Source organism: Sparus aurata, chromosome 7 (assembly GCF_900880675.1).
Source record: "Sparus aurata chromosome 7, fSpaAur1.1, whole genome shotgun sequence".
Lineage (NCBI taxonomy): Eukaryota > Metazoa > Chordata > Actinopteri > Spariformes > Sparidae > Sparus > Sparus aurata.
This window is the reverse complement of record NC_044193.1, coordinates 16294363-16317539: the sequence shown is the minus strand read 5'-3', so window position 1 is coordinate 16317539 and position 23177 is coordinate 16294363. Positions and strand designations below refer to the sequence as shown.

General features: G+C 40.9%; 1 protein-coding gene across 6 annotated transcripts; it reads right to left on the bottom strand.

Annotated features, from left to right (window-relative positions):
- Window positions 1-1433: 1433 nt before the first annotated feature.
- On the bottom strand, window positions 1434-23097 carry mybpha (myosin binding protein Ha). Of its 6 annotated transcripts, XM_030423038.1 has the most exons (15): window positions 22793-23097; window positions 19974-20024; window positions 19425-19544; window positions 19094-19159; window positions 18463-18597; window positions 17906-18073; window positions 13916-14004; window positions 13631-13826; window positions 13126-13265; window positions 12015-12174; window positions 9864-10000; window positions 5531-5717; window positions 4960-5022; window positions 2023-2065; window positions 1434-1923 (listed from the first exon to the last, which is right to left on the bottom strand). In XM_030423038.1, exons 1-13 carry the CDS (start codon window positions 23049-23051, stop codon window positions 4982-4984), a joined length of 1749 nt encoding a protein of 582 aa, XP_030278898.1. In that variant the 5' UTR covers window positions 23052-23097; the 3' UTR covers window positions 1434-1923; window positions 2023-2065; window positions 4960-4981. The 6 variants fall into 6 exon arrangements, with proteins under 6 accessions (XP_030278898.1, XP_030278900.1, XP_030278899.1 ...); XM_030423040.1 differs by lacking the exon at window positions 19425-19544 and having other exon boundaries at window positions 22793-23095; XM_030423039.1 differs by lacking the exon at window positions 19974-20024 and having other exon boundaries at window positions 22793-23095.
- Between the last annotated feature and the right edge of the window lie 80 nt (window positions 23098-23177).

The following is a 23177-nucleotide window of genomic DNA, read 5'->3' as shown; positions in this document are numbered from 1 at the left end:
TTTGTCTCACCATAAGAGGTCAGTATAACACAGAAAACCATCTCCAATCACACCTCTGACCCTGAGCACCCTGCAGTCTGTAACTCTTACATGTCACAAGTCACATTTGCAGTTTCACACAAGCAAGCAAACATTTCTGTTTGTTTAAGTTTTGATTTTGATATAGTCCTTTAGGGAGGAGGGGGTGGGGGTTACATTTTGACTTAAAAACCAGGGCAGGCACAAGACATAAGCATAATCTTTAACATGTTGTGATTACCTTGTATTTCTTTGTTCCTTTTGTAAATAAATAAAATAAAAATGTGAGAAATTTTTCTCCACCATAACCTGCACAACATCCCATGTCAGCAAACACCTGCAGCTTTGTTTATGAAACTGACTTCAGATGAATATGTGCAAATTTGTATCACTTGAACAGAAAACCACATAGAAATATCTCTTATCAATAGAACCTTACACTGATGTCGAAATTATATGATTCTAAGCAAAGTCTTGACTTGACTTGTGTGTTTTCCCTGCTGGTTATATCTGGTATTACAGTTGCCTGCGGTAAACTTAGCATGAGCTTTATAAGCAATGTGACAGGCATGATTGATTAAAGGGGTGAGGAATGAGCAGACCCTCAGTCATTGTTTTCTACACACCGCATCAATTAATCTTTTCATGATAAATTCTTAAACTTTAATTCCAAAATATCAACACAAATCATGGACGGCAGCCATTTCTCTCTGACATCACACTCGGGCCAGGGAGCTCAAATGTTACACTGCTGTGTTCTATGTTGCACATGCTAGCCTATAAACGTGGGAAATCGGACTAAATTGTAATGATGACAACCCTTTCTTAATTGATCTGCAACTCAAGACATTCAATAGTGAAAATGTGGATGGACATCGGGCCTTTTTTTGAAGATAAAACAACATATTTGGTGAATTGTCTCCTGTTAGACATCAGCTAACATTAGCATTTAACCACATCTTAGCTAACATCACTGTTTAAAAGTGTAACATGATACTATAGGAAAGATGTAAATTAATTAGAAAATATCAACATGCGTCTTGGACACATTTAATTAAGTGAAACACCCTGGCTGTAATCAAATGTTAAGTGTTACCTAGGATGTGGATCAACACATATTTCATGGTAAAACAACAACGCTATCAAATAGCGTTGTTGTTTTACCATGAAATATGGCCAGGTTCCCTCCAGGTTTTCACTATTCATCATCTTTTCAGTTGATATAATATTCATAAGACTTTAGACCTCGAACACAGCAGCATAACATTTTCCTAGCATTTGAGCCTCCCATTCTGAGCGGGAAGTCAGAGGAAAACGGCCGCCATATAAATATGGTGCATTGGGGTTTCAGGAGAAATCTTCGAGATGGATAATAAATCAAAACCACATCAGCTGAATTCAAAACCATCTGTATGTTTAGATTTTTTAAATTTTTATTTGGACAAACTTTCCCTTCACGTTTTTTCCAGCCTCAAACTATCTGTAGCATTTATTTTAAGCATGATACAGTCTCCTGCTATTTGTGTAGAAATACACATAATACATAGTAAAATACATTTTATTGCACATCCATACAGTCATTGTAATGCATGTCCAAGGACTCACTGTTTTATTAGGTAGTACATACTGTATATATACTGTAACAAACAGCACATGGACACAGGCAGAAAAACACAGGGTATATTTAGCCTTACATACATGTCACCAGCTAAAATAACATACAACTCTTTGGCAAACTGGGATGGGTTGGGTGGTGTGGGTCTTCCCTGCATATTGGGAGGAGTGGGTGAGTCTGCGATGTGTGGGTGGAGGGAGTATGATGGTATGTTGTTCTGTCCTCTTTTTCATTATGTACAAATTGCTGCACAGCCAGCCACGACCTTTTCTTACACCTCCTCAAACACTCTAAACAAGATAAGAGACATACAGAGAGTGTTAGAGGGATTCATTATACAGATACACAGACATACACATGTGGACACAAACAGATAAATTTAAACTCACCTTACAACATAAGACCTGGACTTCTGCTGGTCCTTTAAAGGCACTGGTAGAAAGATAATTAAAGCATGAAGAGGGTTAAACAGGGTCATGAGGTGGTAATAATTACCTCAGCCAGGAATGTTCTCGGAAAAAATGTGTGTGGATTTGTCCAGTTTGAATGTGTGTGAGAACCTCGGCGTATTTTCCATCAAGGATTATTTGGCTCAGTTTCTGCCCTCTTAGCCCATTCTCCCTTCTTCTCACAGCGCTTGCCTTGGCCTGTTGACTCATGGTAATGTGAAGAGTTTGGCTGTGTGTCAGATCATCTGGAGTAATTTTTAGAAGCTGTGGAGTGCCGCGCTGACATCACCTCTACCCCCACCCCACCCAAAGGCGCTCCCTGCCTAATCCCTCGTTTTCCCCCCTTGAGGGGCCCTCCCATGTAGGGCTGTGCCTTGCGGGACCACATCCCGACACCCAGCGCAGACTCACAAGCATGATCACGTCATGTATAGGTCCAACTTTACACTTGGCAAGAAAAATGCGCCTTTAGTAATCTGATCGCAAGTGGACAGCTGTAAATACAGGTGTGAATGGATCCAAACACATCGAGGATGCATTAAGACCTGATCACCCGAGCCACAGTGGGGGGTGGTCAGGCAGGCATGCGACAACATTTGCAGTATAGTGTGAACACACGTGTCCCTGACCGCACTGAAGGTTACCTTTGTAGTGAGTGTGTAGCACAACAACTGCATCCCGTTTATGTACTAATGTCAAACAAGGAAACTCAGGCCCCACGCTCAAGCTTAAGTACCAAAAAGACACCAAAAATCTTCCTTTAAGTGCGAACCTGAGGGCAGAGTGGAAAATGTTTCATGTTTCAAATGAAAAGAATAATACCAACGATTAATTAATTGAATTAAAAGGTATTTCCAGTTTAGCAAAGTTTGATATACAGTAACTTGGTCCAATGTTAGACATACTTGGATTAGGACTGCAACTAATGATTATTATCAGTATTGATTAATCTGCTGATTATATTCACAATTAATTGTTTAGTCCATGAAAAGTCAAAATCTATTGAAAAACACTCATCACAATTTCCCAGAGCCCAAACTGACGCCTTTGGATTCCATCGTTTATGCAACACATAGTCCAAAACCTAAAGACTCTTCATTTACTAGCATAAACGACAATGACAGCAATAACTCCTTACATACAAGAAGCTGACATTTTTGTTTGAAAGATGACAATTATTTAAACTATTTAATTATCAAGCGATTAAAAGCCTCATCTTGCTACTTCACCACTTAATCGTTTGTAGGCTAACTATGTACAGTGCCTAGCTGTTGTAGGTAATTAATTGTTTTTGTATAAATGTGGAAGTATATATATCGCAGACACATCTTTAAAGATTTATAGCTTTAGCAGCAACAAAGGGGATTTATGAGAATCAAACTGACAACCTACTTCTTAGATTAAAAATGTGCATTGTTCTTTTCTTCTACTATTGTACAAATAAAGTTTTTTTTTTTTCATTGTGAAATCCACCTAATCTTGATGGAGAAACCTGATCACTTGTTCATACCAAAGCCAAGTTCTTCCTGTGGCTATTCGTGATTGTATCCAGAGCAATTCCAAGCTTCAGTCAAATTTAAACAACACATAACCCTACATAACTCTGTTCAACGACTTTATAATAACTGCATATAAACTTGGTGACGGCAGGGTAGAAAAGTAAATTATGACCGACTTGCATGCACACTGTATTCAAAGACTAATCACACTACAATCAGCACACATAAAGGAGACAAGTTATTGCCTTCACTTAATTATTGAGGATCTTAATGTAGTTCAGCAGAAAAAGATTGCAGTCATGTACACGCCAAAGAGGTGTAAGCTGAGAGTGGAAAAGAAGAGATGTGATATTTGAGGATGTCATCTAAAAAATGTTAAATAACATAATCGCTCCTTTGCTCACATGTTCTGAATGTACAGCCAGTGTGGACAGTGCTAGTGTTTCACAGTACCATAAAAAGAACAAATGTAATGACCTTCACACTAAGATAAAACCAATATCATTAGCTCTTTACAACCTTCAACAATCCTGTATACCCCCTTGCCAACATGTTTGGCCATCTGTTAAATGTCCCTTCTTTTTGTCTTTTTCCATCTTGCAACCCTCTCTCAACACTTCACCCTTCTCGTACCAGCCATTGACATGACACTGTGATGTGCGCAAAGCCTCCTGACACTGCTTGAAACGCTACACCACTCAAGCATTTGAAAAGCTTTAATGGAAGTGCCTATACCAAAACCTGAATGTGGCTGCTTAATAGTATGGGTATAAATAGAGACGTCAAAGCTGTAAAAACAAGAAATTTGGTATTTCCACTTCACTGACATTAATCTTTGCCACATTACCACATCCAAAAGCAGGGCCTGCAGCGTACAAGATGTACAGAGGAGGAGGGAGCAGAAGTGGGGTTGACAAGAGGGAAGGACAAATGAGTTGTTATCGGTTTCAATTTGATGCTTTGGGTTTAGGCAGCGGACAAGATAACTGTAATAAATTTAAAGACTTTTTGAAGACTTTCCAGGCCCAATTCTCTCAAATGTAAGGGCCCAACATGGCAACATGGCCAAACATGGCATATAATCAGAGGTGATTACTGTAGCAACAATTGGAATTGTTAAAATGTTCAACCGTGATGGTCTGAGATGATTATCATGCCTTGAATGTCTCATACCCCTGCAACCCCAAAGAGAGAGGCTTGAATGTGTGAACACTTCTTAATCTGCTACAGTGTAGCCTTTATAGTCTATGATTCAATCCTTGTAATTAAAGGATTTATCATTTCTGAGGAAAATATATTGATGAGATGTTTGCCTACAAGTGACACGTTTGTTTTCTTCATGCTTGCACAGGAATGAATATGTTGGTCTGTTTCTTACCTGTGGAGGTTTGGTTGTTGGTTTACTTGCCCTTCTCCTTGTTCCCCTCTGGAACAATAATCTCTGTTTGGAGAGGAATATAAAGTATTTAAAATGAATAAAAGTCTGGTAAAAAAAATTCAAATACATTTCCAACCTTTCAAAGTAAAGGTTTGACATTTTGGGAGATACACTCAGGGCTTTATGAGAAGATCAATGCAACTTTGATGTCTTATATCAACTTATGGTTAGCTAAGCATAAAGATATAAAAACAGTACCTCTAGCTCAATAATTACCTTTTTTAACACATAAACTCTAAAAACAGCTGGCCACAATGTTGGTCATGTTTTTAGTTAATTTTGGTTGTTGTACATATTAAACAACTAAGATACCATTTGTCTATCAGTGTTTTTGTCAAAGCTTCATTTTACTGGACAGCAATGAGCACTGATCTTCTCATCCTACTCTCGGCAAGAGAGCACATTTCCTAAAATGATGAGAAATTCCCTTAAAAGGGATTCTGTAACTTCAATAGACTTGAGTTGCATTGGCTGAAAACGTTATCTTTTTAAATTGTCCATGGATACGTACGTTTGACCTCAAGCTTGCAGGAGACGGTGGCCTCTCCTTGGGCGTTCTTGGCTCTACAGGTGTACACGCCGCCATCAAAGCTGCAGGGCTTACGAATCTCAAGGGAGCAAATACCCTGATTGGAGATCTGACGAAACTTGGGGTCGTCGCCGATGATCATCTGATTTTTCAACCACTCGATCTTAGGCTGAAAGGAGGAGATGAAAAATATTTATAAACTCTTTAACAATCAACAGTATACCTCAAAGATACCTTCAGTTCGTTGTTATAGTGTCCAGTACCACAATCTTAATCCAAATCTCTGAGCTCATGCTGATGTCAACTGTGATCATTTCTATAACATCAGCAGTGATCAAGGGTCTTTCTGTACTTTCTGTACTGTATTAGAAATCCAAATTAATCAATATGCACCCTCCCTTTCCGGAAGTATAACAAGTTGCTAAAGATACCAGTATTACATCTTCATCACAATGACACTATCAATCAGAAATGCTTGTTTTTTCACATGTGTTTTTGGACAAACTGAACATTTGAGTAGAATACGATTTCAGTCTGTTGACAGCTCGTCTTTCAGCGTGTTCAGACAGTCTGTGCTGCGCGTGACAGTCGGGTAATACTGGAGTAACTCAAGTACCTAAGGTATGTGCTGCTCTGGGTTTTGGTGACACTCTCCGTGCATGGATTTTCTCATAGTTCAACTTCATGCAAGGTGACTCTGGTTATTGGGTTTCACCTCAGCTGATGCCTTTTAGAACGGTTTGTTTCGTTCCTTCCTCGCTGATGTGTGAAACAGATTTAGTCCTGCATTGCTGCTTACGACAAGTTTTCAAAATAGACCTGACGTGTGAGTTTAAGAAGGCAAAGGTCAAACATTCATATCAATTTAAATGACATGTGCAAAAATGTGATTGAAATTGCATTTATGAGGTCATAAAAGTGGCTCTGTAGGAGGCAGAAGGGCAGAGTATAACCTGTAGAGGGATCTGAATTTAAAAATGTAACTTTTTAGCTTTGTTTAAGTTAAACTTTTTTGCTTTAACATTTGATTATGAAGTAAATGTTGCACAATGTAATGTCTCTAGAATAATGGCACAATCTTTTGGCTTTTAGATTGGCTCCTATGAACAAATGCAATCCTGGGGGGAATGAGGGACACAATTTATCTGAGGCAGTAGACCAAGCACTGTATATTTCAGGCTTTGGCAGCAGGCAGATGCTGCTGCAGATGTTAACAATGTTGTTGCAAGGGTCTCACATGAAAACACTGTATTTCAACCGGATGGGCAGGGTTTTCAAGGACGCAGCAGTGCACATTTACTTAAGCTCTGAGATCATCTCAGGCAGTGCTCTGGATGCACAATGTTTTTCAGTAATTTAGTATTTGACCTGATCTATTTGCATGGAAAGTGATAATCCAGTGATAAGACTGTTTAGATGGTTTTATGAGAAGGTTTCTGTTGAACAACCTTTTGGAAAGGTAGGCCTTTAGGTGATAGTATAAGTATATATTATAAAGCTGCTTAATTGTGGTTTGCAAAGTCAGTCCTGCTAAATAAATGAATAATGCTCATGACCCGTCATACGGGGGACCAGAGTTTGTGTCCTGTTCATAATCAGAGTTTTGTTTTATGGACTTTTTCTATAAGGTTTATCTAACTAATTAATTAAATAATTAAAGTAATTAAAAGAATATTATGTGTTTTAAGATGCTGATGCTGATTTAATACTAATGTATGTTATATATGTTTTATTAATTCATTGCACTGTCCCTTCTTAAATAAACTAAACTTGCTAATGAATCTTTATTCTGTCCAACGTAAAAACAAAAAATGCTGTGTCTGTGTGATCACAGACACTAGCTGTTTGATTTTAGGGAGGTTTACATGGGCGTGAATAAAGACACCAAAATATTATGAAACACAATTGTGCTGAGCTGCCATTTTGATCTGACAAGGTGTGCCATTGTCAGCACGAGACACACTCATTCCTAGCACAAAGCTTGCAGTGCGCTGCTGAAATCACCACACCCTCTACCACATCGTTCCTCCCTCTGGGGCACATGGTGAGTCACCAACATACCAAGCCAGCATAGTTGGGGATGTTACTTCTACTGCTACTACTTCTGTTCCCTTTGCCAGTACAGCAATAGAGTCATCAGTGATATTTAACTGACATAGATCAAGACAATGTAAATCCATCCACTCATCTCTCATTGTTTTATCTTCCCTTCTCTCTTTCCTCTCCCATCATCATTACTTTCTTTGGGCATTCATGTGTGTGCATGTCAGTCACACTGATAACAGTCTCGACGGGTGGCAAAAATAGTACCTTCTGCGATACAGCAACATCACTTAGCCATGACAGAACAACAGGCTATACTTGCCATGACTGTCTCTTCTTTGTCTTCCCTGCTTATCTCTCCTCTCTCCCCCTTAGCTCCCCATTAGTAGTTTCTGCCTCTTAATACAACAGCTCTGTATCAGTCGGCAGGACAACTTATCACACTACATGCCATTCTGCTGGACCCCCTCAGCAGCGCTCAATGGGCTCCTGACTCTGAGCCAGAGAAGAGAAAGTGGCTCAATAAACACGTGACTATAACACACTTACAACCCAAGTGTGAAAAAATGCCCTAACCCTTTATTGAGAAGACAGAAAGGCAAAAGTAGGTGAGATAAGTGAGTTTATTATTTATCTAGATTAAATTGTTTGTAATAAGTTGTTAGTATGTGGTTTGTAGAAACAACACTCCAGTGTCTCTAAATAGCGACATTGAGGGTTTCCCTTTCGACAGCAGGTTCATAATTATGGGGTCAAACATAGGTTAAGTAAAGGATCACTGTATGTGCGCCTCCTGTGTGAAGGAGGTATTCAGTTCCCCTCTTTCCTTGGTTCCCAACAGATAATCAGTGGATATGTTTCCCCCCCAGCTGCTACGATTGCTTGCTCTGATTGCAGAACTCAAGACTACTGGTCCACAGGGACAAGCTCAAAAGACTAATTTAGACACAGTCTGTCCGTGTTTATAGATCCTAATATCGGGGTGTGCATCAGCAACTGGATCCTTATTCTCCAACACAAGCATCCACTCGGACCTCTGTGATGAGCCAAGGCTTCATCTAAGCCATAAACATGGTCAACTTGCAGCTCTGGGATGCCACATTAAAGAAATTCACTGGACCTTCTCAGCTGTCCCTGAAACATTAATATCTACTGGTATCAGTCTGGCATTTTTCAGATTCAAGCTTTTCAGGAACTGTCAGGCATGCTGAGCTAGCTTGTCTTTCCTTGGCTACCTTGACTTTGAGCTCATCTGTCTTCTCTTCACAGGGTTTGACATGTGTTATGTCTCGATGTCATTATGTACTCAGGCTCAAGCTAACATGCTAGATCTTTGAATGCATTTGACCACACTGACTGACAGCATATTGATCTCAATGATTTGGCCTCAGAACATCTACATCATAACCGATGACTAACATATGTAACTGCACAAAAATTCTGGTGGTAAACCTTTGACATCTTAAGTTTGAGCCTACATCAGTTCCTATCACAGATAGCTAATAAGTTGTGACTTAGATCTTGCCCACGCTAGACATGTCCATCGGGTCCAGCTGGACCACAGTTCATTTCTTTTCTGGAGGGCTGGATCTGGCCCCAAATTCTGGGTTATACAATTCGCTCTTGGCTGACATGTGGCCATGGTATGGCCTACTTGTGGCTCGGATCTGGTAAACAAGAGTGGACCACCCAAGTGCCATCATTCCAAACAGTATATGGGCCGGGTGAACATGTCTGGTACAATTTTGCTATCTGGGATTTGATTAGTCTCAACTAAACAGGCATGTGCAAATTGTGCCGCCACTGCTGTTCTTGGCGAGAGATGTCAAGGACAGCTAGGATGCATGATCAACTGCGTTTCCAGCATGGCCTGCCACCTAAGCCGTCTGCGTCAGCCAGACAACTGTAAAGATATGTTTAACCAGAGCAGAGGCCGCCAAGAACAGTGAGAGACATACTGAAACTTCGCATAGACATACCAGTGTAAGCCTTGCCCCAGTTCTACAGTGGATCTTTATAGCAGTGACATTAATACCTAATTTGAACCAATACTACAGACTCAAATGATTTATCCAGGCTCCCCAGTATAATAATAAATGTTCTATCAGCAGAACAGAATTCAACTTTATACAATAAGAAAAATACATGTTTCCCCAGTGAGACTATGCAACAAACCATCTATCACAGATTAAAATTCCAGCAGCTGGCATTAGCTATCACATATCAAGACAAGATGGAATGATAAGATATGTTATAGGAGTGTCTCTCTGACCTTAGGGCATCCACGAACAGAGCACAGCAGCTTGGTGGTGTATCCCACGGTGGCAGCCCGGTCACTGAGAGGAGTGGTAAACTTCGGTGCCTCACTGAAGTCGTGCTCCTGGTACTCAGGTGGCTTGTAGACAATACCTGTGAACACGTGGAACGAGGTTAAAATCACACCATCGACTACATTGTGGTATTGTCCGTTAAATCACAATACCTGTTTGTGCTTCTAAATGTAAAGTAATTGTTACTGACAGCCAAGGAAAGTATTTACTGTGAAGCAGCTGTAGCCACTAGAGGTGGTTAATCAGCCCAATTTCCCGATTCGATTCGATTCCGATTATTGAAGTCTCGATTCGATTACAAATCGATTTTCGATTATTAACGATTATCGATTCGATTTTCAATTATTAACGATTATCGATTCGATTTTTCAATTATTAACGATTATTGATCTTCCATTTAACATCGGTCAGCTGCTGAATTATTTTACTTCTCTTTTAAAGTAACACGTCACAGCACCTTCAATATTGTATAGTGTAACTGTAATATCCAAATCATTATTTTTTACTTTGTCTTAAATGTAGTCTTTCACTGTTAAAAGAAAGTTGCCAAGCTCAGCAGCTGGACTCATGTTAGAAGCATTGTTGGTGACGAGAACCAGGGCGTGTTTCTCTATTCCCCACTCGTCTGCCATTGCTTTGAGAAACTCACACATATTTGCGCTCGTGTGGCTGTCATCCATAGCTCTCATCTGAAGTACGTAGGACATTAGCTTCCATTAACTGCTGACATAATGAGCTGTAACGGTCACGTATGAGACTGTAGCTCTGGATGTCCAGGCATCGCAGGTTATTGCTACCCTGTGAGCAGAGTTGAGGGACTCTTGCACGGAAAGCTTTGTCTCCTTGTAAAGATTTGGAATCGATTTAAGTGTGAAAAAGCTCCTGGATGGAATAACATATCTTGGCTCCAGACTGTGGACCATGTAGCGGAAGCCAGTAAGAGGAGGACTCCAGTTTGTATTACAATTAAAAATAAATAAATAAATAATAATAATAATAATTTTTATCGATCTTTGGAAATGTAATAATCGATTCATAATCGTCAATATTATAATCGCGATTAATCGATTATCGATTTTTTTCACCACCCCTAGTAGCCACGTGTCACAGATGGATAAACCTAGAGCCACAAGAAGCTGTACGTTTAGCTGAAAAGTGGCTAGTAATTATAATTGCTAAACAAATGTAATGAATAAGGAAGATCCGTCCTCTCTTTTTCTTTCCTCGTTTCAATTCTACCTTAGCTGTCAAAATCCCTTTGACATTTCCATATCTGACCAATTATCTGCCTACCTGCAGCTCTCAACTAATCAGCCCTCGGATGTTTCTTTTCAGGAGGTAGGATTTCTCAACTGACCACTTCCCCCATCACCACCCTGTCCCTCTGGATAAACTGAGAGGTTTCCTTTTCCATCTGCTGGATTCAGTCCACCAACACCAGCATCTAGACTGAGGGGGATTTCTAGCTGAAGTGCCATCCAAAAAAAATGCCCAAAGTTAATCTTTATGCACACATGGACTGTGAGGCTTGCAGGGTTAGGTTATGCTTGATCATCAGAACTAGTTCGAACGATGTGATGTCCGACCACAACAAATATCAAATGTTAGTTGTTCCAAACGGCCACACTGGAAGAAAGAGGGCAAAGCCGACCTTCAAAGAGAAGCAGGAGATGCGATAGTCATTTAAATACAGGGATAACAACGCACAAACCACCGGATTTAGCACACTGACCTACAGAACCAAATGACATTCATTACAGGGACACAGACAGAAAGACACACACATCGCACACAAGCACAGGAAGAGCAACACTTGCTCTGCCAGCTGTCTTAATGTTGTCAGTGCCTCTTGAAATTTATTGCAATAGTAGCTGAGCATGGTCGAAGAGAGCGGCCCACTTCTGATTGAAGCAATGCCAAGAGCATTTCCACTCGTCAAGTCTTTAAACACAGACACACTCTCACAGACTACAAACTGTACCTCATTAAACTATAAGTACCCACTTGTGCTGCAGCCCTGCCACTAAACTCTTTATTATTTCAACAAATGCCCTAGAAGAATTAAGAATTTAGGAATAAATCAAGGGTGTCACCTGTCTTCTGGATAGTGGCCACCTGCTTGGTGACAGCACAGGACTCGCTCATGCCCACTCGGTTCTGAGCGAACACTCTGAAGCTGTACGAATTGCCCATGATGAGGTCAGAGACAGTGGCGGTTAGCCTATGGTAGTTCTCCAGCACCGTGAACCACTCCTGCAGGCGGAGACACAGCAGACAGTCAGTTTAGGAAAGCTAGAAAACTATCGCTTCACATGTCGTCATTAAGATATCTTCAACGGAGGCAAGTGTGATCTGCCTCTATCTAATCTATTCTTTCTGTATCTTTCACTTTTTCTTTGCACTCTTTTTTTGATTCATCACTCCCACATTTCTCTCTCTCTCTTTCTGTCCATCCTCGCCATATGAGTTCATTAAGACTTTGATGCCTGTTATCAGCTAATTCTCTCTACTTATTGCACCACCATGTACAAAAGAAAGACAGAGAGGGATGAAGTGTGACACAATATGTATGTCCGCTCCTACAAATGTCCTGGAGTGTTTATCCGTTCTGGTAGCTGTTTTGTTTATTAGTTTGAGTGCTGCCTGGCAGCAGTACCCTCCTACATATCTGCCAGATCCATTTAGGACCACTTTAAAAAGACCTACTGGCATTATAATAGACTGAGATCAATAGAGGAAAGACAGAATCTGATTTGATAAGACCATTTTATTCTTATTGTAATTAGGATAAAAGTCCACCTGTGTATCATGTTTCCATCAATGCTGATTGGAGCTGGAGCCAATAAACAGCCATGACTACTGCAGAAGTCACTTAATGCTGGAATGAATGCGGATTGTACTTTCCCACTGAAGATAAAAGCCAAATATTATTGGGTGTTAGTGGGTTTTTGGTCGGATGTGAAAGAGGCTTAAGTATATGAAAGAATGTTAACATAGGAACACATCAGGGAAAGTACGACAGGGTTGATTATGCACGTTATGTTAGTGGGAGAAAGCAGACACTGAATTATAAATCAAAACTACGCAACAGTTATCTGCAGCCGGATTCCCGTTAACTCCTTTTGATCCGGCTTGTGTCTACAAATTCAAACTATCTGACAACGTGTTTTGCTCGGTGTGTTTGAATGTTAACATCTGCCATACCCCTGTCTTCATGTCAGCCTTCTGGACGGTGTATCCAGTGATCTCTGCATTGCCATTATCTTTAGGAACAGTCCATTCCAGAGCAGCATTGAAGCCCCAGGCATCCACCAACTTCACACTGGCAGGAGGTCCGGGCAGCTCTGAGGAGACACATTTCTGCATTTATAAAGGATTAAAATCATAACCAGTGTGTTCCGCAAAGTATGGAAGGTGTCTGCTCCGAACCAAGTTAGATCAAAAGTGCCATTAAACAGTTTAACAGCCGCAGCTGACAGCAGGGTCAAACACTGTGAGGTCAAAGGGCATCATTGTTAGAGGTGTGATATATGTTGGCCAGTGCTTTGAATTTCTTTCAGAGCAAGTCTCACAGCCAACAAGTCAGTTACACGAACAGCTGTGCAGATTCATCACGGAGGTCTGAAATAAGCCGTCGTTTACATGTCGGGCGCACGCACATGTTCGTGTATGTTTGAATGTAAACATACAGTCTGCAAGTGCAACTCACCCACAATTTGAAGGGTGATGTTGGCTTTGTCTTCAAAGCTATCCACTTTAATAGCCATCTCGTAAACACCGGAGTCCTCCCTCTGAGCAGTGCGAATAAATATGATGCTGTCCTTCTCACTGTTCCTGATGTTGACCCTCTTTGTATCCAATGGCTGGCCATCCTTAAGCCAGGAAACCATAGGTTTGGGCTTTCCCTGATGAGTTACAAGGTAAAGAATTATATCTGCCATCTGGATATGATATTCGTGGATTATGCAGATGGTGTGTGAAGGTGCTGGCTTACAAGAAAGGGGATAACCAGGTTGATCTGCTCTCCAACCTGCTTGACAAAGCAGGATCTGAGGGCACGGGGCATGCGGATCTTCGGACGAGCTGAAAAGACAAGTCATGCTTGTTTATTTCCTTCACCACCTATCATCTGTTTTTGCTATCGTGATTGCTAACTGATCTGTTGGTAAATTTGATATGAGTGACATCATCTGGACAACTACCGTCATAAATCACCTACTTGACAACAGTAGCTAGCATCACCATCAACCAGTGTACAAATTTGTGTCTCTTATGTCTGGTCACGTACACCTAAAGTGGAAGGTCAATAAGACCTAAATAGAGCAGCCTCTGCTAGGCAAAGGTGGCAAGAGAAGATGTCTAAAGGAGCTAAAAATATTTTCACTGTCCACAAATCCAATCACAAAAAACATATATTTTGAGAGTTTTGATTGTAAACTTGTTTATATAAATGCAGACTTTTCCCTAATCTTTTATCAAATGTGAGTTCAAAGTATGATTCAGAGCTGCAATGACCATTTGATTAATCAACAGAAAATGAATCTGCATATTAGATTGAATATCTTTTTAGTTTTGGACTCTTGATCAGACAAAAAAGCTAACTGATGACTGAAAAATTGTAAATTGTAACTTTTTCAATCATTTTAATGATTTAATAGACTAAACATTTGATTAATATCCATAATCTAAATAATATTTAGTTGCAGCCGTAGTTTGTTTGCAAGATTACACATGATTAGCACTGACAAATTAGCACTTAATTTGTTTTACTTAGATAAAGACATAGAGACAGAGCACAAAAACAATTAATATCTTACTTGAATATTTGCTCTTTCCGTGACAAATTGAGACAGTCAGACAGATTTTTCAACAATACTTTCACAATAAAATATTTGAAATGATAAATCTATGTCTCAGTCTTACTGATGATTATGAGAAGTCATGCACAGTATCTGGGTAGAGAGGGTCAAAAGAGGAAAACCCTGCATCCAGCAGCTCTTAAAATAGCTTAGACACTTGGATGAACCCCAACAAGTGTTCCCTCGCGTCATGCACAAAGAAGACGCAGGAGGATGTCATCACTTAGAACTGACCCGACTGGTCAAACGTCCCATCTTGAAGTACTCAAGTACAACTGACTGGAAACTGTAGACACCCAAATCAAGTGCATTGACCACATGAGTGCTCTAGCTGTGATAAAATAATGTAGATTAAATTGCACTGTGGCTCGGTCTTCGTGACTGGTTTCTCTCAGGCAGGGTGCTAAGTGTCAGGAACAGCATCCCTTGCATGTTTCTGCATAAGCAGCAAATGTCTGAAAAGCTCTCAGGGCTTACGGGATACATGAAACAGCTAAGATGTTGCTCTCCATCACCTCACTTCACCCCTCTCCTCTACTTAAATGTCCTCTTATCTCACTCCTGTCCATCTTTTGGTAGCCGTCGCACCTTCTCTTCTTCCCCTGTTTGCTCCTCATCTAACCTGGTTTCCTGCCCAGTGCGTCTCATCCTCCTCTCCCTAACATTTGTCACCACAGCGCTGCTGTACATGCTGGGATCCGGCTCCTGGTAGCATCATTCCCCATGAGGATCAGCTCTGGCTCCAGATTTGGCTTCAACAGTAATCCGTGCTAATCAGCACACTTCCCAGCAATGCCAAAGCAAAGTGTTGCTGGCATTACAGCATCCAGCTGCCAACATGTCTTCCTGCAAACCATCTATAATCTGTCTTTGTCTCTGGATAAAGTGTCTTTGTGGGGGGCTTTCAGCATATGTAGGACAGCGGGTCTTTAGCAGAAGCTTGTACATGTTGATGGGTGACTGGTCAGAACAGCGTGACTGACACACAGCTGATTTTAACCTCAACAAGCCGCCCAGGATGCATCAATTAGGCTCATGTGTCACTCTCCTTGGTTGACCAGCAGGTCTGGTTGCATAACTGCATTTCTCCACTAAAGTTTCCTGTTTGTTTGAACACTGCCCAGGAAATAGCCTCAGAGCCAGTAAGCTGTCCTTCTGAAAGTGGATAACTAGGACATGTCAGCTCAGGTCTACACTACCCATCAATGTGACACTTTGTGTGTGAGGACTGATGGAAATTCACGGCTCCAGAACAACTTTAATGTCTATTAAAACAAACAGAGGAGGTTAAAATATATTTCTTTTTGGGGGCATTTTCACTTGCCTTATGGTGCTCAAACAAAAAAAAAACTGACGATAATGTCTCTTTCCAGTAATCATGACCCGATTACTCAAGGGTGGGGTGAACTGGCCCTTTATTCTTGGAACATTTATTGTCACATAAAAGGCAGTTTCAAAAGGGCATAATGATAAGAATACCCCCAAATGTCCAGTGCATATACCCACAAGGCACGTTTAGGATGTTGAGCCTCTGTAGGATAAGATGTATTATAGAGTAAAGATCGGTTCAGTGATTCTATTAAACTTAAATACTTTTATCAGTACTGGCTTAATTGCAAGAACTACGGCACCAAGTATGGGAAACTCTCAAGTGAATGCTGGTATTAAATGCCTGGTAAGATTTGTTGTGTTGTTCACTTATTTTTTCAATCAGTTCCTGATTTATTATCAGACTGTATTAAGCAGATTTCTTGTGCGACTGTTTGTTTGTTTTTTTCTGAAATTAAGACAATTTTGTTTTACAGAAACATGTTTGTAGTTATCAAAGAAATAATTGTTTTGGTGTCAGCACTGAAGCTCAGATCTAATGCTCTGCTGTGCTTTGAGTTACATGCTAATTCAAGTATGCCTAAAAATACGGTGCTAATAATATGCTAATGTTTAGCAGCTATAATGTTTATGACCTGACGATTAAAGTTGACGATTTAATTATTCTGAGGAGGACATGAATGTGGGACAAACTTCATGGCTATCCATTCAATAGTGGTTGGGATATTTGGTGGACTGACAGAACAATACCAGCATTTGTAATGTCGTGAGCAATGAGTAAAAATTCAACTGCTTAAAAATGTTAACGCTAAGTTATATTATTATTATCATTGTCAATATTATCAAGAGTTTATTTACTTTATTCAATGAAACCTGTGCCAGACAACAGGACAGCATGAGAGCCGCTGTCATAAATTTAAGTGAGCAAGTGACAGTGACAAGGTTGAAGTCAGTGTAAAATATAGATGTCAGATGGCTCATTAGTCAAACATTTTTCTTTGCCTGAGTCAGTGTCCCATTAAACCACCCTGAGGACTGATGCAGCAGTAGACTATATGGTTAAGTGGTTCAATAGATTCAGAATAATATAAGACGAAGGACTTCCTCCTCTTTGGTCAAGTTTTCTTTAATGCTACAAATTACTCGTACTATCTTCGATTGTTCATGTCTGTGAAGGACTCAATTATTTGTATAAAAAATGCAAGTATAAAATTTGCGAGTGCTTTAACCTTCTTATTTTCTTATTGTGTATGTTTGTGTGTGTGTGTTTGTGCGTGTGTGTGTGTGAAAGCAAGATTTACAGCTGATGAAAGGCCTTGTCAGCACCTGTAGGATTTATGTGCCTACATCTGTGCAGTCCGTCCGAGGCCAAGGCAGTTAATACCACCTCTACATCGCTGGCTGCAACATGAGTATTCTAAGGATAGGTCATAAGTTAGAACGATCAGAGCTCCTGATAAAGAGGTTGGGGACAGACATTTTAAAAGCTGTCTTTACACCAGTCGAAACTCAAACGGCAACTTCAGCTTTTGCAGGGAAATATTGTTTGTTTTTTGTAGGTACTTTTGAAGGAAAATCTTATTACATTTTTGGACATTTTGCAAATTACTGTTCACAGTTGCAGTTATGTACAGTCCCACAGAGCACTCAGGGCATTCCTGTTGCTTTTCGAGGTTGTTTCTCCAAGTTGTTATGATCTCATACTGAAGAGCTGCAAAGGTTTGAGCTGTGTGGAATTCCCATTTAACCTGTCATTTGTAAGTGGGTTGTTTGAGAAATGACATGCTGCTACTCACCAACAACCTCACGGATCGGCACCGCTTGAGCAAGTGCGCCTGGCTCACTGCGACCACCAGGGTTTACAGCCACCACGCGTGCATGCAGCAGGTCACCGGCTGTCAGATTCTTGATGCAGTAGTGGTTAGCTAGGGTCAGCTCCTCGTTAGCTACAACCCAGTCTGATGCTGCAGGAGTGAAAAGGAGAAGTATAAATGTCACGATAGCTTGATTAGGCTGCGACTTGTTAAACAAACATACTTTCTGGAACTTTTTTTTAATTTTAAAAACGGTAAATATTTCCTTATTGGACACGTTAAGTGGTTTATCACCTGTCGACACAAGTTTACAAACAACCTGCCCATAAGGAGTAAACTTTGGCCATCATGAGGTAATCTCAGAAGGCATGCTGTCATCTGAGCAAACGAGCAAAGCTAAAAGTGGTGTCAGGAGATACAGTGACAGCCGGTGAAACGCTGCCTGCCGTATACGGCCTGGACCAAGCTATGAGTCTATCTGCCCTCTGACACTCTAGGGACAGGTGCAGACTCCCACACACATACATTCAGTGACTCACTTCCATCCTTGCAGTACTCGACGGTGTATCCATTCAGGCCAGAGTCTCCGATGGTCTCTGGGGTCTTCCATTTGATGGTGAGGCTACAGTCATTCACATCCTCCACTGATACTTCCAGAGGAGCGCTGGTGGGAACTAAAGGAGGTCGAACAGTGCAGATTAATTCAGCGTTGAAGTGGACAAGAGTGAGCTGAAACTACAATACAAAATGGAATGATTACTCATGAACTCTCTTAGCCTGCAACATGATTACGTGTAGGACTGCAACGTACAATTATTGTCATTATCAATTCACTGGCTAAAAGGTCTCTGTGGAAGCCGGTCGTGAATATATTTAATCAAATCCATTTCTAAAATTAACATTAGCCACTGTTGCTCTCTGTAAACGGAGCAGAGAAATATATAGTAATTTCGAAAATAGTGGCAGTCCGGAAAAATACTCCCGCACACTTTCCACTTCACTTGCAATTAGGTTTACTGAGTAAGGATTTTACGCCCTTTCTCTGTCATGCATGGCAGTAAACTGAATAACTTTAACTGGAATAACCGGGGTTAAGAGGACACAAATTGATCACTGTCATTACATCTGTCATCACAGCGATCTGACAGCAGGGTATAAAGTTGGTGTTACCTGCAGGAGGTGGGGGCGTGGGGGCCTTTGGCGGCTCCTCTACTACGGCAGCTTCTGCTGGGGCAGCTAGCGTCAAACAAGCAGGAGGTTAATGTGGTTTTTAGAGACAAACGGCAGCAATGAGGAAAATGGTGAGGATAATTATCCAGCGCATCTTTTCAGTGTCGTGACATTTCAATCTGTCACTGTGGCATTTCACTGGAAAAGACATCAGGAGGTTTAAAGTTTTGTTAAGAATCCACTTGTCCTCACAGCTGTAGAAAAGCATGATGGATAGCACTTGTTGCGGTTGAGTAGTAATGTTGTTGTCTGTGTGATGGTTTATGTTTACCATCCGCAGGAGCGTCTGCAGCGGCAGTGTCTGCAGCGGGAGCATCCGCAGCGGGAGCGTCTGCGGCAGGAGCATCTGCGGAGGGAGCAGCGGAACCTTCTTCAGCAGCGGGTGCAGCAGCTAGCGTTAAAATGCAATTAGGATAGCCAATTAGTGACATACATTATGACACTGAACATGCTGGGAATCAGTCAGTTTCAAGCTGATTTGATTACGATACACTCCGCTGAAGCAAGCAGCAGGACAGAGCAGCAGGGACGAAGCTTTATGTGTTGACAGTGACACGAACAGATGATTTTACGACCCAAAAACTGACTCCTGAACACGTCTCGGAGACACTGAAGACATTTGTACACAGTACAACGCCAGTACCGCAGATAGCGACCTCATGGGTTGGATAAAACTTCCAAAAGTTTACAGACACAAAATAAACACAACAGATCATGAGCAAGAAACACACACACCATGTGTAGTGCACAGTGGGACACAAACACACACACCATGCATTACAGCTTGTGTGCGCGGACCGCCTGTGATGTGTGTGTTTACCCTCGGCTGGAGTTGTAGAATCAGCTCCTTCTTCAGCGGCTGTGGCATCAGCTGAAGTTAGGGGTTACATGTTGAGGTTAGCAGGCAAAAACAATACCAGTCACTCCACTACTCCCACCAATGATGTTCCTTCCAACCAATGTCTGGAGTAAGTAAGACAAACATTTACCAGTACTTGGTTGGTGACGTAGATATCACTGGTGGTGGTTTCAGCATCTTAACCGTTGTGTAAGTCCCATGCATTTTCTGTCGCTACTCATTCCACTACTTCTTAAAGGGTGAGAAACTCTCGTGTTTCCAGTTTCATAGCAAAACAGTCTTGCACCATTCTTCTAAAAAAGAAAAAATAATAAAAAGGCTCTTTATAGCTCATCAGGTGTAATCCAGGCTTCAAGAAGCCCCAAGATTTATGTGAAAGGACATCGTTTACACCTTTTATAAAGCTGAAATCTTCACTGCAGCTAAGGTTAAGGTTAAAGCGTCAGCGCGTATCCCATCTGAAGTTGGTGCACAAGGGTGTAAATAATGTATTTTCAAATCAATTTGGGATCTTTGGGCTTCTAGAAATTTGGAATATGCCAACAAGTTGTATGGAGCCATTTTAGTATTTATGGACTATGAAACTTCATCTGCTCTTCGACCGCCACGAAGCTGAGTATACAATGACAGATATCATTTTTATGTTTTGGGGTGGATTTATCCTTTAAATTAACTCTTTCTGCAAAATGCAAGGTCTTCATCAATGGCCAATCTGATATATATTTAATTAATAGCCATAAAATGATCACCATTAATCACAATGGGATTTACCCTCAGCAGCAAGTGTATGGATGTTAGATACATGTACGTTGGCTGGCGAAGTTATTTTCACGAGCCAAGAAAAGTGGTACCTCGTTATCATGTTATAGCCCTGTTATATATATCTTTTGATAACAATCTTAAACTTTATGTCCTCTGGGTTACATCAGTATTGCACTGTGGTATCGAGAATCTCGTGATTCTTTTTTTTCAAGGTATTGTACTGAAGTTAGAAAATTACAGTATCATAAAGGTAAAGGTAACTAAAAGGCAAGTCACTCATGTAGCTGTTCCCTTAAAAAAATTTTAACAAGTAGGCGCGCAGGTGGTCGAGTGGTTAGAGCGCATGCCATAAACACAGCCGACCCCGGTTCGATTCTGGCCGGAGGTCCTTTGCTGCATGTCACATCCCCCCCTCTCTCCCACATTTCCTATCTGTCTACTGCTTAATAAAGGTGTCTATGCCATAAAAAATCTTTAAAAATTGTTTTTTTAAAAAGTAGAGTCAGTCCATAAACTCACTATTATGCTAATCTTGTACTGGACTTTGAGATGCAAGAGATATTGTCAGCACAGTTTTAGCCCCACCATTAATAACAGCTACATGTTGAGAAACTATTTCAACAAGCAAGTTTAGCTTTAAGAGTGATGAGGTTTACAGTTGCTGCAGCAGCCCATGTTTCAGGAGTTGATGACATGTCATCAGCAGGCAAAGGACTGGAGATTTGTTTTATGAAAATGAGTCCACCTCTGTTTGTACAATGCAGTCACCAGTTTTATCAGTTTCCAGTAGAAATTAGCAGGGTGAGCCAGTATTGTAGCATCTCTAATTCATTACCGAGTGTATAGGCATGGTCTCTACGAGTGCAAGACAACTCATCTATTACAACTGATCAGTTTCATTCATAGAAAGAGGAGGAAGATTAGCTGTTAATGTACTTTTAACAAACTTGTATCTCTCAAAATGTACACCTGCACACTGTTGCCAGTTTATTAGGTACACCTAGCTAAAAATAACACAGTCCTGCTATGAGTGCTAACTTCATGAAGGTTAAAAAGTCCAGTTTTTAGGCAGTGCACAGCGATGCACAGTACATTTACTAAGTAAAGTTAAGTAAAGTACAATTTTGATATATCGGTCCTTTACTTGAGTAATTTTCTACTACTTTAAAGTCTGAAAAACTTACTCCACTACATTGATTTGATAACTTCAGTTACTAGTTACTTTGCAGAATACATGCTTCCTTTGAATAGCAGTCGAACAGCGCCAACAGTAGCACGTTTTTAAATGAATTCATATTTTATGTATTGTATAAACACTAATTTTGATAATCAGAAAAATGCTAAGGCCTAGGCTGAGAACAGGGTCGACCATAGTGCTCTAATGTAACTAAGTAAATTTACTCAAGTACTGTAGTTAAGTAGAACATTGAGGTGCCTGTACTTATTTCCATTTACTGCTGATTTTATTCGTTCATTCCAGGCAATTATTGTACTTTTTTCTTTCCTCTCTGCATTTATATGATAACAGATAAAGTACATCACACATTAAACATTAACTGTAAATATATGTATTATATGCTTTTACTTGTACTTTTGATACTCAAGCATATTTAGTATTAGATACAAGAAGAATTTTCCCTAAGTACTATTTGTATGGGTGACTTTCACTGTTACCAAAGTAATATTTTAACACAATATCTTTACTCCTACCGCAGATTTTGGGGTACTAACAACACTAGCTGTAACGTACAATTCAACAGCAGCACAAAGTGAATCCAGTCTCCAAAATTGATATAATGAAGTTGAAGTATTTATGAAGGTTAAGTTGTTGTTTTTTCTTCTAATAAACTGGCAGCTATATTCTGTAGTCCCAGTTTCTAGTCCCTTACAAAGTCAGCAGCTAAAGTTAATGTTAGAATGTTATGATTAGCTTTAACCGTTACCTAGCTAAGATTAGTCGAGCATTTATCCTGATCTCCTGCGGTTATTTTCGCAGTTGTTGTGGTGCATTCAGGTACCTGGTGCGCTTCCTTCAGCAGCTGGGGCTTCCTCGGCTGGGGCTTCTGCGGGGGGTGCTTCTCCCTCGGGTGCGGGTGCTGCCTCAGCCTGGGGTTCCTCTGCGGGGGCAGCCTCGGCTGGAGCGGGTTCCGCAGGTGCAGCCTCCGCAGGTGGAGCCTCTGCGGGAGGAGCGGGTTCGGGCTCCGGGGCGGGCTCAGGTGCCTTGTCGGCAGCCTGCTTGGCTGGGGACTTCTTGATGGGGGCAGGTTTGCCTGGCATCTTGCTGATAGACGGCCAGTACTGAGGATGAAGCGGCCAGGACGGGTCTTAGGTAATATATATAGTGTGAGGCTCGGTGGGCAAGTGGACAACTCCACCCATTTCCTCACTTTAATACCCCCTCCC